The 16,725-nt window shown below is 34.1% G+C and overlaps 1 protein-coding gene across 3 annotated transcripts in view; it reads right to left on the reverse strand.

The window, feature by feature from the left end:
- smg (sterile alpha motif domain containing protein 4 smaug) overlaps positions 1-16,725 on the reverse strand; it is a 180,513-nt gene that overhangs the window by 106,673 nt on the left and 57,115 nt on the right. The window contains exon 1 of one of the 3 annotated variants that reach the window (XM_085806798.1): positions 14,050-14,270. The exons of 1 other annotated variant lie outside the window; for it this stretch is intronic. In XM_085806798.1, the coding sequence (XP_085662924.1) occupies positions 14,050-14,203 (154 nt within the window). In that variant the 5' untranslated portion in view covers positions 14,204-14,270. Of the gene's footprint in view, positions 1-14,049; positions 14,271-16,725 lie in introns of those variants that run through there. One more of the 3 variants, XM_035359915.2, reaches the window with a different exon arrangement.

Below are 16,725 nucleotides of genomic sequence, written 5' to 3' on the forward strand. Positions count from 1 at the left end.
TCTGCGCTTCTGAATGTTTTTAAGTATAGTTTTACTCTAGGAGAATTAAAACATTCATCTATTTGACAGTGCTTCGCATTTCTGTAAAAAGCTGACAGCTATTTTACAGTTTTAATCTCCGAAATCTATGAAAGGTTCGAACACATAGCAGTTAAATAAAAATACTGAAGTATTTAGAAAAAATTTACGATGTATAAGGACATGGTTGCACTAGGGCAAAATGTCGGCAAAATATGCGTATCTTGCAACTGGAGTTCCCGGTATATAAGTTATTTCGTAGGGCAGGAAGAATTTCGGGTGTAAAAATAACAAATGGTTAAATTTATACATTATATCAGATTTCAATATAAAAGCTCAATATGTCAGAAGATGACACGTCGACCAAAAGTCGAAAAAGTTTGGGGTAATTCACATTCCTCAATAGCAGTCTGCTATTTCGATATTAACGAGTAATAGATGACAGAGTTCTGATAAACGTACACTAATTAACGTTTTAACCGTTCCAGATCTTCGGACGTATACCAAACGAACTTTCCCAATAAGAAAGAGAAAATCTTTTTTATTATAACACTATTTAATACTAAAATACAAATGCAGTGGGTGAAATATATATTCATACATGAAGCACTGCACACGAGACTGTACATATATACTTCTGCTATCCAGATGAAAAGCAATTTTTTAACAAGCTCTAAAGGTCTGTTTACACTAGGGTTCTTTTTTCTTCAGGTGAAAAATGCGAAACTTCACGTATAGCAGTGCTTGTCGATACATGGAACATGTTAACTCAACGTTAGTCGACTTAAAAGCGTCTTTATTATAATCAGACACCTTCGCGCTTGGTATACGGTATGCAACAGCCAAGTTCCGGATAATGACGTCATCTTCATACTTTTCAAGTCTTTCTCCATGGCGATTCTAAAGATTTTCTTGTTGCATTCTAATTATATTTATTAAAGCTGGTTAACGAATTTACAAAAATTGTACGCAAAAGAACACAAAAATCACGTTATAGCTCGGATTACTTACTAAATAGCTACAGGCGAACTGAAACTCATGGGTTAGTAGTAGAATTGCTCGAAAGAGGTAAACAAGACAGGGGCCCACAGTCGTGACTACTCGAACTCGGGTGGTATTTTAAATCTCATACCCAAAGAATTTTCGCGTCGTAACAGGACGTACTTCAAAGCATTCAGGACATTTTCTCGTTTTAACGAAATCGTGACTTGTCGATATGGCTCGTACTAAGCAGACTCCTCGTAATGAAGCAGTTCCACCTGATAAAGGTACGGATCCGGTCTCGGACAGCTCGAATACGGCGGCCACTGATATGGACCAAGATACTGATCACGCTCTCACGGAACATGAAATCGCTACTCTACGAACGGAAATCGCTGACCTAGAAGTTGCTATTTCAAGCCTCAACGGAATAATCCAGGAATTATCGGCCAAGAGACCAGTTACGGACAGAGACTATCATTCGGATATCATGAAAAAGGAGATAGAAGCGAAGAAGATTCTACTGGATAAGCTGAGGGGTAAGTTAAATATTGCTCTTACTCATGCAAGCATTACACAGCCAATAGCACAACACAAACCACGTGATAACTCAGACAGCGAAGACAATTCAGATGGATTTCAAAAACCAACTAAACCTGCAAAGGTTCCTAAAAATATTCCACCCAGCACTATTCCCACCCAAAACAGCTTCACAGCACTCTCGCAACCTAACACTCATTCCACTCAACCCACACAACAAATTAATAGTTCACAATCACCAGATGCAAGACTTCCAAACTACAGCACACCTACACCGATTATGGTTAAGCCGACAGATGGCGCCACACACAACCAATACATAAAAAAACTCAACACTTACACAAGCTACTTTCTATGCCAAAATAAGTGGGGAATACTTAAAATTACTACCCTCAACAACTGATGACCACAGACAACTCACCACAGATCTACAAAAACATAACATCGAACACTATGTCATTACACCTAAACATAAACGTCCAGTTAAAGTAGTCATTAGAGGCCTACCCATCACCACTGACACACATGAAATATCCACTGAACTTACAAACCTAGGATACACAATACACAAAGTAGTTCAGCTCACCAGATTTAAGACCAAACAACCCATGCCACTATTTCAGATCCAACTTATGCAAACACCCAATATTGACAAAATCTACAGTGAAACACACCTAGGTATGTTCATCATTACAGTCGAAAAATACATCAACAAAAACATTACACCACAATGCCATAATTGTCAACGCTTCAACCACTCATCAGATAATTGTTTCTTTCTACCTAGGTGTGTTAAATGCGCACAACAACATAAAACCACAGACTGCCCTACACAAGGAAAAATTGACAATCCCCTCTGCGCAAATTGCCACAAAAATCATCCAGCTTCCTATCGCGGTTGCGAGAAATTCCCTAAAGACAGAAACACAAATAATTCACCAAATTACACTTTCACCCCAAATAACACCACTTCAAACATACCTACATACACACAAGGCAGAACATACGCACAAGTTACATCCAACAACACACAAGGCACCAGAAACCAGAACACTAACATTACATCCAGCACGAACACTTTCATTGACATATTTTCCACGTTAAAAGAACTAAACAATATTTTTGGTAACAACAATATCTTAAAATTCTTTTCCATTCTTAAAAATAATTTAGACCAACTAAAATCAGTGGATACACCTATGGAAAAACTATTAATTTTATTTAATATATGTGAGGAATCTAACATCTTTAATTAATTTAATTAAATAATGAAAAAAAAATCATAAATATTAAAACTTTATACACTGTTTGCATGAGACCCCTCAGCTCTCTTACCAAAAATAACCACTTTCTCAACCATTGGCTAATACAAACCACCTGACCTGAAGATTCTCAAGCCTTCTCTCCGCCTATCGACCCCGCCTTCAACCCTACACCTCATCGCATCGACCTGATTCCTGGGAATTAGCCTCCGAATACTTCTCCCCAAGTGCATGTGTCACCAACTCACTATCGACTGGACTCTATGCCATATTTTTTGCTTACGGACATCTTCTTTCTGCCTATTGTCACTCTGCCGGAACGCACTTATGGATTCAACGTTCGAAAAGAGACTCAGCATCGATAGGGATAGGACTCTTCAGTCCAGGAGCCCTTCGAAAGGAGCCTGAAGGTTCATGGATGATACTTCAAAGCGAACGTATACCGAAAAACCAGTTTAGTTGACGATAAATGGGGGACAGCTGATCCTTAAAAATCGTTAACAGGTGTTGTCCTTTATCCATTATGAAATAAACTATAAATTTTCATATTTTAAATTCATCTAAAATTTAAATTAATTTTACATTAAAATTACAATAAATTTAAATTCATCTAAAACTATAAATTTTGAAACATTTGAAAGAAAAATAACGTTCATAAAATCCACAGTTCATGAAGTTCGGTCAAGCGTTCATAAAATCGATCATACAAATAATCATAATGTCTTAAATCTTTACATCTCATGCTCATAAAATAAAACTTGTGTGTGAGCTTATAAATAAAATAACGAAATTTTAAGGAAGTAAATAAGCTACTATTATACTCATATTTTTAAGCGGGATGACAAATCTTTTTCCAATGCAGAAATTAGAATCATAATTTTACAAATTTTAAGAATACCTTTGCTGTAATTCTCATTTATCGCCATGAGTAAGTAATCTTTTGAAATTAAACTTCTACAATGACGGTAACTCAGTTTGAGAGCTTTACACAGGCTGCCAAGCGTTTATTCACCAAATATCTGGCATTGATATTGGCGGTCTGCCATAGGAAATAACACCCGTTTTGAATAAATATTACCTCATAGAAATTAAGTTTCCGATTGTCTGGCTAACGGTATGGTCGTAAAATTAACCCGCACTAAACAAAATAAAAGTTACTCGTGGGTAGTTAGAGTTTCCACGATAAGAAAAACTAGAAGAAAAGCTGCTGCTTATATGTGGTAATATATCAATCTGCATTGCCAAAAGAATGAAGGACATTAACAGTTCCGCTAAACAATAACAAAATCGTAACAAAATCATTTTATGCTTATCTTCCTACACGATAATTTATAAGTCACGAGGAAAGTTAAGTGAAGTTATTTACGAATATCATACAAATCATTGGCAGCAACTATTATTACACGTTGCTTATCACAGCAGAGAACTATTGCGACCACTAATGACAAAGCAACGAAAAAATCGATGAGTCAATATGCAGTGTTAGAGAAAAAATTTTGACGACTTTCAAAGCTTGATAAACCGCAGTAAATTAAGAAGTGAAAACCAGACAAGCTGGGTGCAATAGAAACCCAACCATTGTTTTTTCCAGTACAACAGCTGCACCTACACGATCTCGGGGCCGAATTGCCCAAACAGTCATTATATTAGGTCGTTGCACAATTGACGATAGAGTTTGGAACAAACGGAATCTACGCATCTTATTGATACGTGTCCTATGCATCGTTACTTTTATCCAAGTAAACCTTATAAAATATTTTGTTCCTAGTTGTCATTACTTATACTCGATAAATATATGCAAACTATAGATATTTTAAAACTAAATGAATTTTAGTCAAAACATGCTCTACTGCACAGCTTGGTTTTTCTCATATTAGTGACTTCCCGAGACTCAAAAGTTAAAACATTTTGCAAATTGCAGTATTAACAGACATTTAACCTCAAGTCTCACGAGTACAGAAATCGAGGCTTCACTGATTTTGATATAGTTGTATGTCGAAGAAATATCAGAAACCAAGAACCTTTCCATTATTCAGAAAAAGCTAACTAAACAGCGGAACGCCATTTTTCGAAAAATGGAACACGAGCTACCAGTTTTGAAGAAATAATCCATACGAGAGAAATAGCATCTACTATCATCTCAAATGATTTTGGGCCCATTCGCAGATTGCGATTTCTCAAATACGACGCCAAAGGCTCTGAAAGCTTATAATACATTATCAGCAATTTTCAAGTATTAAAGATACTGACGGAAAGCTCTAAACCAAAATCCCACGATAAGGCAAAGAAACCTGACAAACAGATTTAATAGAAACGGAAAATTTTAATGGACAATACAACTTGTACTTGATTGTAGTTTCAGGTTTATTATTCACCAGCTTACATTTGGAAGACTTATTACAGTCCCTTTCAAAATATAAATGGCCAGTTGATCTAAATTAAATAAGCTTCCATATCATGCATTAGCAAATGACATGTAAATACGCATTCGACAGAAAATCTAAACATAACCAACCACCCGTATCGTCCAAAAGAAAAGCAGGTACGCAATTTTGATCCGTGTCAAGGACGTAAAAAGATCATTTTGCAGCATTTTCCTTCGCATCCTACTATCACCCACGGTTACTGAGACAATTAAATGATGGCAAAGAGCCAAAATGCCGCCTTCCGCGTATTGAGTACAATTCATGATGTGGGTGGGAAGGGTCATCGTAGAATTCAAAGCAAAGACTAACTAGTTGAGCTTCATTTTTTTCGCACAGTTAAAAAGATATCTTAAAAAATTACACCAAGCAGCAATATTCCTGAAAATTTCTCAGAATTAAAATATGAACACCAAAGCTTGTTTTGCACAAAGTTCTCTAAATGTTCATCAAAACAGCATAAAAGAACAGAACAATAAAGAACGATAAGAAAACAAACTAGAAGAAAAGCTGCTGCTTATATGTGGTAATATATCAATATGCATTGCCAAAAGAATGAAGGGCATTAACAGTTCCGTAACAGCATAAAAGAGCAGAACAATAAAGCACTGAAATTACAATTTAGAAATAAAATTTTGGGATAAGTAGAACGCAAAACGTGAATAATTTAGCCATTACTTAATCCAAAGAATTCGCAATAAGTACTTTCTGGAAAACTGCAATTCATAACAAATCCAATAGCATAGCGAGATGAAAATAAACGAAAGCTGATTCCTTTCTCAAGATTCCTTTGTATAGTTTTAAAACAAACCAGTAAGATATTTAAAGATCTAAATGGAATGCGACACTGCTGGAAATTAACAAAACAATTCGGGTATTTTTTATAAAAGATAACACTTCGATCAGTTTCATTATTTACTCGCATGAGAAAATTCTTAATAGGAATTATTTTGAGAAGGGTTTGTGACAATTAAGTTTTCCCGATACCAGAAAAAAATCAACTGCGTAGATACATATGATGACAACTTACACAAGGCCATTCAAGGAATACAACTCCTTACAGGTTTTCTGAAGAGAATTGGTTCATATTTATGTTACACATGGGGACAAAATCCCCATACAATCACATAATTTAATATATTATTTCACCGCTCAGCCAATAATATTTTAGGATTCGGTTCGAAAGTACATTATTCCATAATCATGAAAATAAATACAATTTAAACAATTATAAGTAGGCTACATGTGTGACAAGCAAGTATTGAATTACCGCTACATTTATACAACAGTCCGCCTTTGAGAAACAAGAAGGGGGGGAATCACTATTTTTAAAGAAATGGTCTATTTAGAAGGAAAATTTGTCTTGAAATATCTCTAAAATTTGCTTTCATTTACACTGGAAGCTAAGATACCAGTACTCGTATTAAAACCATATAAACCTGAGAAACTAACAAAATATTTAATTTTCAAACAAAAACATGATTTTATATGCAAATTTTTTTTTAGTCATTTAAGAAAAAGCAGCCAATTTTAATCTACTCAGAAAAACTGAAAGAATATATTTAATGCCTAGTAAAGTAATCCTTATAAAAAAAAAAAGATTCGTGATGTAATAATTTAAATAATTCGAAAGCTCTCGCGATTATAGAGTCCACATCAAGAGATTAATTTCTGCATGCAGTTTACCTCAATACAAAAGACTGCTTTGTCCATTAGTGACCGAACGTGTAAGGCAATTTGATCCTCTGTAAGGTTTTCTTTTGACTATGGCAAAGTTAATTAGGGTTATCTGCCTAGGGAACGGATGCCTTCGTGGAGAAATCTTACGGGAAAACTGTCTCTTATTTTCGTTCCATACTAGAAAACCAAAAAAAGAGCGATTTAGCCAGCCCATTCGCCACGGCTCAACGCTAGCCGAACTACTAGTTTTCAACGGATCAACATTCACTGGTGATGGGAGTTCGACCCTTTGAATGAAGAAGCTGCAAAAGCGTTTTCTTAGTTTACGTGTTATATGAATACAAACCCCCATTTCCTTAGAAAGCTATCCTTTCCTTCAGGTAAAGAGGCACCCATGCACTTTAATATAATTGATTTAATAATCAATGCAGACTTCTATAGATTACAACAAATTACAGATGTTAATAGTAAGAAGAATAAAACTACTTCGTTACTCCATCTACACAAAAAGATTTCAAATGCTCATACGAATAGTGCATTTCATTGGAAATAAAACAATTATTCTACCTAACAATTTTAAAGCCCTGGTTATACGCTTTTGTGCAATTCAAATTTCTTAACCATGTTTCGCTTCAAAATTCTAGATTAATTAAAAAAAATCATGTAAAGGCTATATGTCACCCTAAATTAACTACCTCGGGAGATGGATCTTATATTACAAACTCTCATTACTCTGTCTTCGAATGAACAAATTTTAAATGCCCGTATACCACGTTAATGCTAGTTAAAAATGTCTGCCTTATCAAATCGAATTTGGATCCAACGGTGTATACAATCAGCTTCCGGTAATCTGATGTTCCGTTTTAAATAAATCCTACATTACGTTCTCTTCTTTATTTCAATGACTAAGGTGCATTCTGCGTAAGAAAGCAGAGATTAAAATAAAATGCAGAATAAAAATTCGTATGGCGCTATGAAAAACGATTTCATCGTTTAACGTTATTTCAGATATTGATAAAGGCAGTAAAATACTGAAATGCATATTTAACGATCACGAAATCGTGATAAATAGCTAAATTTAGTATTCTGTATATCATTTAATTGACCGAAATCAAATGCATTTCAATACATAACTCACTGTAAAAATATACAGAAATAAAAATTATAAATTAATCATAGCTACAAATACGCACTTCAAATATACCCATACTCTTTGTTTTAATTTCTTCCTTCATTTTAAAACAGGCATTTAGAAACGAAAGGAATTCGGAAAAAGGTTTGCTCAACAAACCCGATAACTGAATAATTCAACCAAAGATTTAAAAATAAAGTCAATACATAAACTAGATCTGCAAGCCGAGTTTCAAAAACTGCAAAAATAACTAGTATTATAAGGACCGGTTGTGGAATGTTTAGCCCCAACAAGGCAAAAGAAAAAAAGCCTGCAGTTGATAGTGAAGGCAAAACAATGCTAAAATCTAGGTCAGTAGCTCTCGCAAAAACTGATTTTTGCGGTCGCTTTTAAAACGTACCAAGCACCTTCCAGACGATGTGTTTTTATGGTGGGAGGAAGATTAACGACCTGTGATGATCCGGCTAGCAAGCAGAAGCGGATCTCCTAAAACGTACATACTAGATTCAATCGAAATGCAGTCTATTACATGCGAGATATATGCAACTTAACATAAAAGATTAAAATTTTATGTTTGCTCTAGTTAAGGAGAAGTCAAATATCCAAAATACTGGAATTCTGGATATTTGTAGTCTCATCCAAATCATGATTTTCCTTACAGAGAATAAGCTCAGAGTTTTGCTACCACACATTCAAAGCTCAAGCCATTTTCAAAAGATCGATACTTGCGTTCGCATATACGGAAATTACACACGAGTTAATGCCACGATCAGCGGGGTTTTTTTTTTTTTTTTTTCCGTGCACTTTCGGTTGATGGTGTAGGAGGCATCACCTGATATTACTAAAATCGCTTAAAAGGGACGCGGATGTGTAGAAAAGATACCATTACCTCGGAATAGAAAAAAAATCTAATCAAGCGGAGGACATAGTACAGAAGGCGACTTCTGAGGAGGTGGCTCACGCAAAGTTTCAATGCATAACCATCTCTAAAATTTCGTAGTCTTTATGTTTAGAAAAATTGATAGTGCTAGAGTTTAAATAGAAATTATAATTGATTTTGCGTAAATATTCATTCAACGTTTCAATACTGAGGTTTCTATGGATAATACTGTTATGAAGAAACCATGAAGCTATGTAAATGTTAAGCAAAATTTTATGCTAAAGGTACTTGATATCTTTAATAAAAACAGCGCACTGTCAGCATACGTTAATATGGGACGAATCGCAAACAAAATTTTTTCTGTGGGGTATCCAAGCAGACTGGCGTCCTAGCAAATGAAGCAGCTTCACTTTGGTACCCATGATTTTGCTGTAGACCAGTGTTTCTTAAACTATGTGTAACCCAAATGGGGTCACGAAAATTCAAATTAAATTCAAAAATTCAATGCAATTCACGAGTTGAATTTAAAGCAACTGCATTCACAAGACAATTACACCGACACTAATGAGATTAATTACCAGTTAACATAAAATGCAAAAGGAATCTGTACAGCTATCTAGCAACTCAAACCTAAAACTTGAGTATTCACAGAAATCCTTGATGAATTCTGGATCGGAGTTAGAACTAGACTTCTCATGATTTCTGAAATGGAATTAAATGTTCTACTCTCATTCAGCACCACATACTGTGATAAAACCATTTTTTTTTGCAGCTTTAAAGCTCATTAAAACTAAATATCGTTCAGTGTTGAAGATACTTTATGTCCAGTGTCAAATATCGCATGAACAATTTCTTACACAGCAGAAAACGAGCACATCTCATTAGAATCTTCTTTTTGTTTACTTAAATCCTAAAATACTTTTTATATGTGTATTGTTTACCAAAGTAGTAAATTATTTACGGGAGGATATTTATTTTTATATCTTTATATTTAATACCTGGGGTAGCGAAAAAAATCTGATAAAAAAGGTCGCGACTGAAAGTTTAAGAAGACCTGCTGTAGACAACGGAGACTGAATTTCTAACTCTTCTGAAACAAGCATATCAGACTCCAAGGTAGGGAATATTTTGACGGAAGCGTTTAATTAGCGCGTGCCCGTTGCGTTTACGATGGTGCGTAATGATGAGTTAGAACTCGTCAACAATAATTAGGGTTCAAAACTTGCATAAATATTTACAGACTAATTTTATCTTGAATTTTCACTAACGCGTAGTTCTTATTGACAGACCGAATAGGGATGACTGTATCATCAATGTAATACGCGGCCATGCCATTATCACCTTGGAAAGTTGACCATCAGGCAAAGCAGAGTTAAAAATGGAACCTTGTGGGACTTAACCAGCATTGTATCTGGATTACAAAGTCATTTTCACACAGAATGTCCAATCAATAAGCAAGGAATGCAAATTCGTAATAATGTTAAATGAAAAATTTTAAATAATCAGCTTAAAGATAAGACGGTCAAACGCTTTTACCACGTCTAGCTTAAGGACAGCAGCAACTTCTTGTTAGTGAATAGCAACAATCTTAGAAGCTAATGAGTTGGATAATGGTAAAGCTCATTTTGTACATCAGGTACACTGCCAAGACAAAAAAAAAAAAAAAAAAAAAAGCCTGGCCATATATAATTTGAATCTTTCCGATGCTAAGGAGAAAGCTACATGGACGAAATTTGTCACAAATGTTGTAAACTTTTTTCTCTCTCTCTCTCTTTTTTTTTTTTTCTTCTTTTCTTTTTGGAGTATAAGTGCATTTTTCCATGGCTTTGGAAACAGAAACATGCATTATATATAAAGATTAGTTTTGAAAGATTTCCATAATAGGTTATGCAATTTTTTTTAATTCTAAACAATGTTAGACTTCACCAGGGATGGCAAATTTACACGGCTGAAATACTTCAACAGAGTTTAGCCAGTTATCAACAAAGTAACTGACTTGACCTTCTAAGGCATGAATGCATGGTGTGTTATTTGGAGAGAACAGATAGAGAAAATGTTGAGCAAAAGCATGAGCTCTGCCCTGTTCGCTGATATGCATTCAAATGGAAAGAGCTGTTAAATGTTTAGTACATGCTGGTTAGCCGGTTCTAGCTGATACATCGCTAAAAAATACCATCCTGACTAATTTTTGCAAGTACTCGGAAACCCTAGATTAACACTAAAAATTGAGCAGCCAGTCGAACTGCATGTTAGTGCTACGAATTTTACATTAAAATCTCGTACATAATATAAAAATTTTACAATGCAAAAAATTTTACCAACCATGTTACAGAAAGAGAAATGTGTATGTATTACACACATGCTTTTGAACAAAATACAATCGAACTTCTATAAATTTAATCTGATGGAAGCCGAAAATAGTTCGAAGTACAGATGAATTAAAGAAAATATATTGAAAATTTCGACTTAACGAAAGTTTGAATTATTAATACAATGGAACTTTATTTTAAGTTCTACTTCAAAACTTGCAAAAAAGTAAAGAGCCATACACGTCTGGTAAAAAGCAAACAATGTCAATCACAAACGTGTCCCATTAACCCTTAACTACCGTGCTCAATGTCTCATTTCTACAGAGATACAGCCATGCACCCCGCCACGAAATCTATACTTTTTTTGCTTTTCACCACACATACAAAATTCAAATTTTTAAAAAAATGAGCGAATTTTATTTGGAATGAACCTAAATTTCGAAATATGAAAGAAAGAATCAAATAAGTTTAATAAAAGATAATATATATATCAAATTCAATTAACATTGAGGAGCTAAAATTTTGAGAGCTAATTTTTTAAAAAACTACAAGTGCGACATTTACAAAACTTGGCTGTTTGGCATAATTCGAGTCGTAGAATCGAATGGAAAAAATTGGCATGTCATTTAAGAAAAACTCCCGATTTTGGGTCAAAATATCTATATTAGAAAAATGATGGACTAATCTTTGGAATATGGTAACAGGTAGTTTGGCGACATTTTGGTAAGGCGATAAATGTTACTAGCTAGGACTTTAGCAATAATCTTAAGTACACATCTCTAATCACAGATTATTTTGTCTCAGAGAAATGAGAGAATGAGATATGTCATGTGACATTTATGGACGAATCAGAGTTCTTTAATCCAAAAAGAGGGGGGATTACATGTTTCATATATAAATTTGCCCTATAAAAACAAATTTCTGTGCACGTTTGTTCTACATCTTTCCGGAAAATTACGATCGTGATTTTAGCTAATAAGCACTTAGAAACAATTTCGCACCTAATCTTCGTCATGATTAAGCACTTTTGTTCCATAAAAGTTCTAGCATAAGCGTAATTCGGCTAGCAGATTGTTGGGGAAAATGTTGAGTAAAAAAAAGCCTTTACTTCGTGAAAACAAAATGGCGTCCCCCCCCCCCCAAAAAAAAACTAGCAGGTTGCTGTAGCAGGGTTGGTAGCCAAAAAATCGCCAAGTTACCATAATCCGAAGATTCACCGAATGATGTATTTAAAATCTAATACATATCCTAAGTCATGTTTTCGAGACATGAAAAACGCAAGCTGAATTTCATCAATCGACCCAGTAGAACGGGAGAGTAGAACAGTCTCCCCCTCCCCTTTTTTTTTCTTCTTTCGGCGCAGAGCACCTGTGAAATTATGTAGTACTTGTAGTTCCTTTTTTTTTTTTTTTTTTTTTTTTTTTTTAAATTAAGCGAGTCTGACCTTAAACACGTTTTTCTGGGAATAAAAAACTTTGCAACTACGTAGTTTCGCTGCGGTAACGATGATATGCAACATACCTATCGGCGTACAAAACGCACCTCATTTTGCAAAGACACTAATACTAGAACATTTTGCATCTGCTTCATTCAAAAATAAAGCACTACCGCTTTCATGCAACTAAATTGTTAAATTTACTTCAAGAACTAGAACTATAAATATTCTGCAAGTTAAATACGATTTAATCGTTTCACTGACATTATTCCAACGATATTTAGAATAAGCCGCCTTGAGGAATATTCCTTCATGAAACAATGGGCAGGAAGTAAAATATTACCTGAACCACATGTATTCAATTGTACGAATCTACAGAAATTTCTAATTGAACATCGCAAATATTATTCGGAAACAAAATTCATAAACACACAAATTCTTACTCTAATGCCAATAACCTTCAAGAGTTAGAAATAATGCATTGCGAAGATTTTGATACTACATGAAAAATACCTCACTGAAATGGCACAAGGCGCATGTTAAATCTGGCAGTTTCGTTATTAGATTATGATTTTAATCTTACTTACCAATGTCATAACGAATTAGTGGAATTTTTTTTAAAACGAAAAGAGATCACTGTGCACATAGGAAGAATAAATCATGTTTCATAATATAGTACATATAATGTTCAATGCATCATATAACCTTTATTTAACAATCCAAATTTTCATTTTTAATCGCTTTCTTTAGACATGTTGATAATTTTTGAGGAGTTACGATAAATGTCGATATTAACCATCTATTTTGAAAAAAATAGTCGCCGACTCTTATTTTTATAAGTAACTTTGACCAAGACCCCATCGTAAACGTTAACAGAATATAGTCTTCTGGTCGCCCTTTTGGAAATTTATTATATTTTATTGCCGTCAGAACTCTTCGCCAACTCGAAGGAGAATCTTCATTGAATTAATGCCTATAACTCATGGTAATATGCAGACCTCGGTCGTTAAATTACCGATTTTAAACACTTATCAAGAAGTAATTGTATAATACACCGAGTACTGAAATCGTATAAATACGCACTCGACTAATCGTTATTAGTCCTGCATTACTAAAGAAAAAAATTCCTCAAGTATTTATGCCTGAAGTATCAGAAGTTGTACATTTTTTAACGAAAACAGATCACTGTGCACATGAGAAGAACAAATCATGCTTCATAATATGGCACATACAACGTTTAATGTATCATATAATCCTTATTTAATAAAAATTATCTGATATGGTGCTGTTCACATACAATAGCATCATGAGAAGTAAAACCAAAAATTACCTTAAATTTTTAAAGTAAACTTAAGCAATGTAATAGTAAAAACCAAATTATACACCAACCTTTCCCAGGGTTCAATTCATTTAAGCTGATAAATCTCATCATTATATCTTTGTTCTGGTTATCTCCTTGGCTCATACCTTCGACAGGTATTGCTTGAGCAGATGCACAGGCAGAATTGCTGTCAGCAGAAGCAACAGCTACGTCAAGAACCATAGTAAGCTTAAAGATATAGCTAAAATGCTAAAAATTAACTAGATAAATTAACGCAGAATGCTCAAGTGGTCAACCTACATACACCTTGGAAATTGCCACAACTTCTAAATGAAGGCGCACCGAGCTCCCAGAAAGCCTTAAATCACAAATGACGTCATTTTATATAATTTGCATGTTTATCATTTAATGGGCGGAAGAACGTATTCGATTACTGTATCGATAGCAACTTTCGAAAATGAAAAGAAAGAATACCCTCGAAGTTAAACGGCTGAAATTTGTTACAAAGCTACACAGCTGAATTTCGTTAAAAGGTTATTTAAACTGAAGATGTTATGATCTGAAGCTGCTAAAGGAAATAAAATGAGCATTTTGCTTCAAGTATTACATAGCTGTTCTTCGATAACGAATTTTATACTCCTGATTTCAAGCTAAATACTTATTATAAAGTATAAAATATTTTCATAATTGCTATTTTCCATAAATTATATTGAACGTATGTGATTGGGATTTATTTTCTTCATTAATTTTTGCACAACAGGACGTAATTAACGCATTTAATGTTTTTTCTATATTATTCTGAAACACTCGTAATCATTTATATATATATATATTAACTACTTCAAACGAAATGCTAGGTTATCATTCTGTAACCTGACTACGCAATAAACTAGAAATCTAAAACAATACAAAAAAAAAAGCTTTAAACTAACCACAAAAAATTATTAGCCCAGCTACAGAGAGGAAGGGAACTGTGGTACGTTAGGTAAGGCCATCTTTTCGCAAAGAATATCAGATAATAAAATTTTATTTTGGGGGGGGGGGGATTTTCAAATTTTCGTTTTTAAGGTAATCGGGACGTTAAAATGGCCAATACTGATGAAAAATCAAATTTTTATTTCACTGTTTCATTTGATATAGCATATTTTGAGTTCTCTAAAAAGTTGGGTTTTTTTTTTTTTTTTTTTTTTTTTTTTTTTTTTTTTTTTTTTCGTGGGGGGGGGGGGGGTACGTTAATTAAAAGAAAAGCTATCGAAGATTTTATGGAAGTGGAAGAACGGATAGTAAGCGTTTAAATCCCAGAAAGCATCTTTTATCAGAAACAAATTTAAAGAACAAATTTTTTTTAATTACATTTACCGTGAAGTTTTTGAGATAACAATACTTAAAAAATAGACGTAATCAACTATGAATATACTGGGCACATTCAGTAATGTGTCGAAACTAGGCCGGGACAGAAGTCGAGGAAAAACTGCTAAATATTTTTATTGATAATATGCAAAATTACTGCAGTTTACAAATAGCAACAAATATCAATAACTTATGAAGTATGCAGAGTTCAAAAATTGAATCAATATTCTTTCGTTATCAAAATGTAAATCAGCAGATGCATGGTCAGTGCCCTTTCAGCCTCGATAGCTAATGCAAATTTTAATACTTCCTAACACTTAAAAAGTTTAAACCACGATCACCATGAACACCTACCTTTTATTAGAGCATAAACATAAAGCAATCTGAATGATAATTTGTAGTTACTTTATACTAGAGAGATTCTGAATTCAACTTGCATTTTTCCAGTCTAAAAGCGCGACTTAGGCTATGTATTAGATTAATAAGCTTTGTTATTAACGCATTTTGAACCCACATCGGACTAACTAGAATCGATATAGAACTATATCTTCCCCCTCCTTCCCACACACAGACGCATTGCACTTTCTTAAAAAAGGTTACACTGTAAGATGACAGAAATACCATTGAAAATCAATATATATTTCAATCATACATACTTTAATTTATGATCCTTTTGCGGAGGAAAATTAACATTCTGTTACAGGAACTCGTCGCTCCAAAAATATAACTCATACAATAAGAGATTATATATATGATCCAGCTAGTCGTACGATTGCAAATTAATAAAATTACATCAAGCAAGCGGAGAGAATTAAAGCCGAAAGGGAAAAGTCTAGTATCGCAAAAATAATATATACCTATTTTCTGCATTCCATTTAATTGCTCCATCTCACTGTCAGATCGAAGTGTTACACTAACGAATGCTAAGTTCTCATTTTGTATTTTATTAATCTGTTGCACGAGCAATATCTGAAAAATAATACCAAAAGCTCCACTAATTACACAAAGAAAGAGGAAATAACATTAAATATATTCTTAGCAAAACATTAATTTAAACTAATGGTACTCAACCTTTTTTAGTGTTTGGGCACACAAGGCAGTTTCAGAAAGCGAAGCGGGTACTACATAACATTTCCGTCCTGGGTGATATTTAAGCCATCCCTTGGCGATATTATCACGTTACTACTTAACGCTAGCCCGTAACAAAAAAACGCGCCTCGAAACAAAATATACATTTTACACACAACGTTTTTATTACTTACAATATAGTCGTGTGCCTTCTGTTTATGATGTTGCACTTAATGCGATTTTTGACACTGAATTTCGTCCACCAAGATATCTAAGTTAGGTGCATACGCTGAGGTTCCCGCATGAAAGCAATTGTCAAGATGCGA

This window comes from Stegodyphus dumicola, chromosome 12 (assembly GCF_044657685.1).
Source record: "Stegodyphus dumicola isolate Sdum_Otavi_A_Nest chromosome 12, ASM4465768v1".
NCBI classification, from domain to species: domain Eukaryota; kingdom Metazoa; phylum Arthropoda; class Arachnida; order Araneae; family Eresidae; genus Stegodyphus; species Stegodyphus dumicola.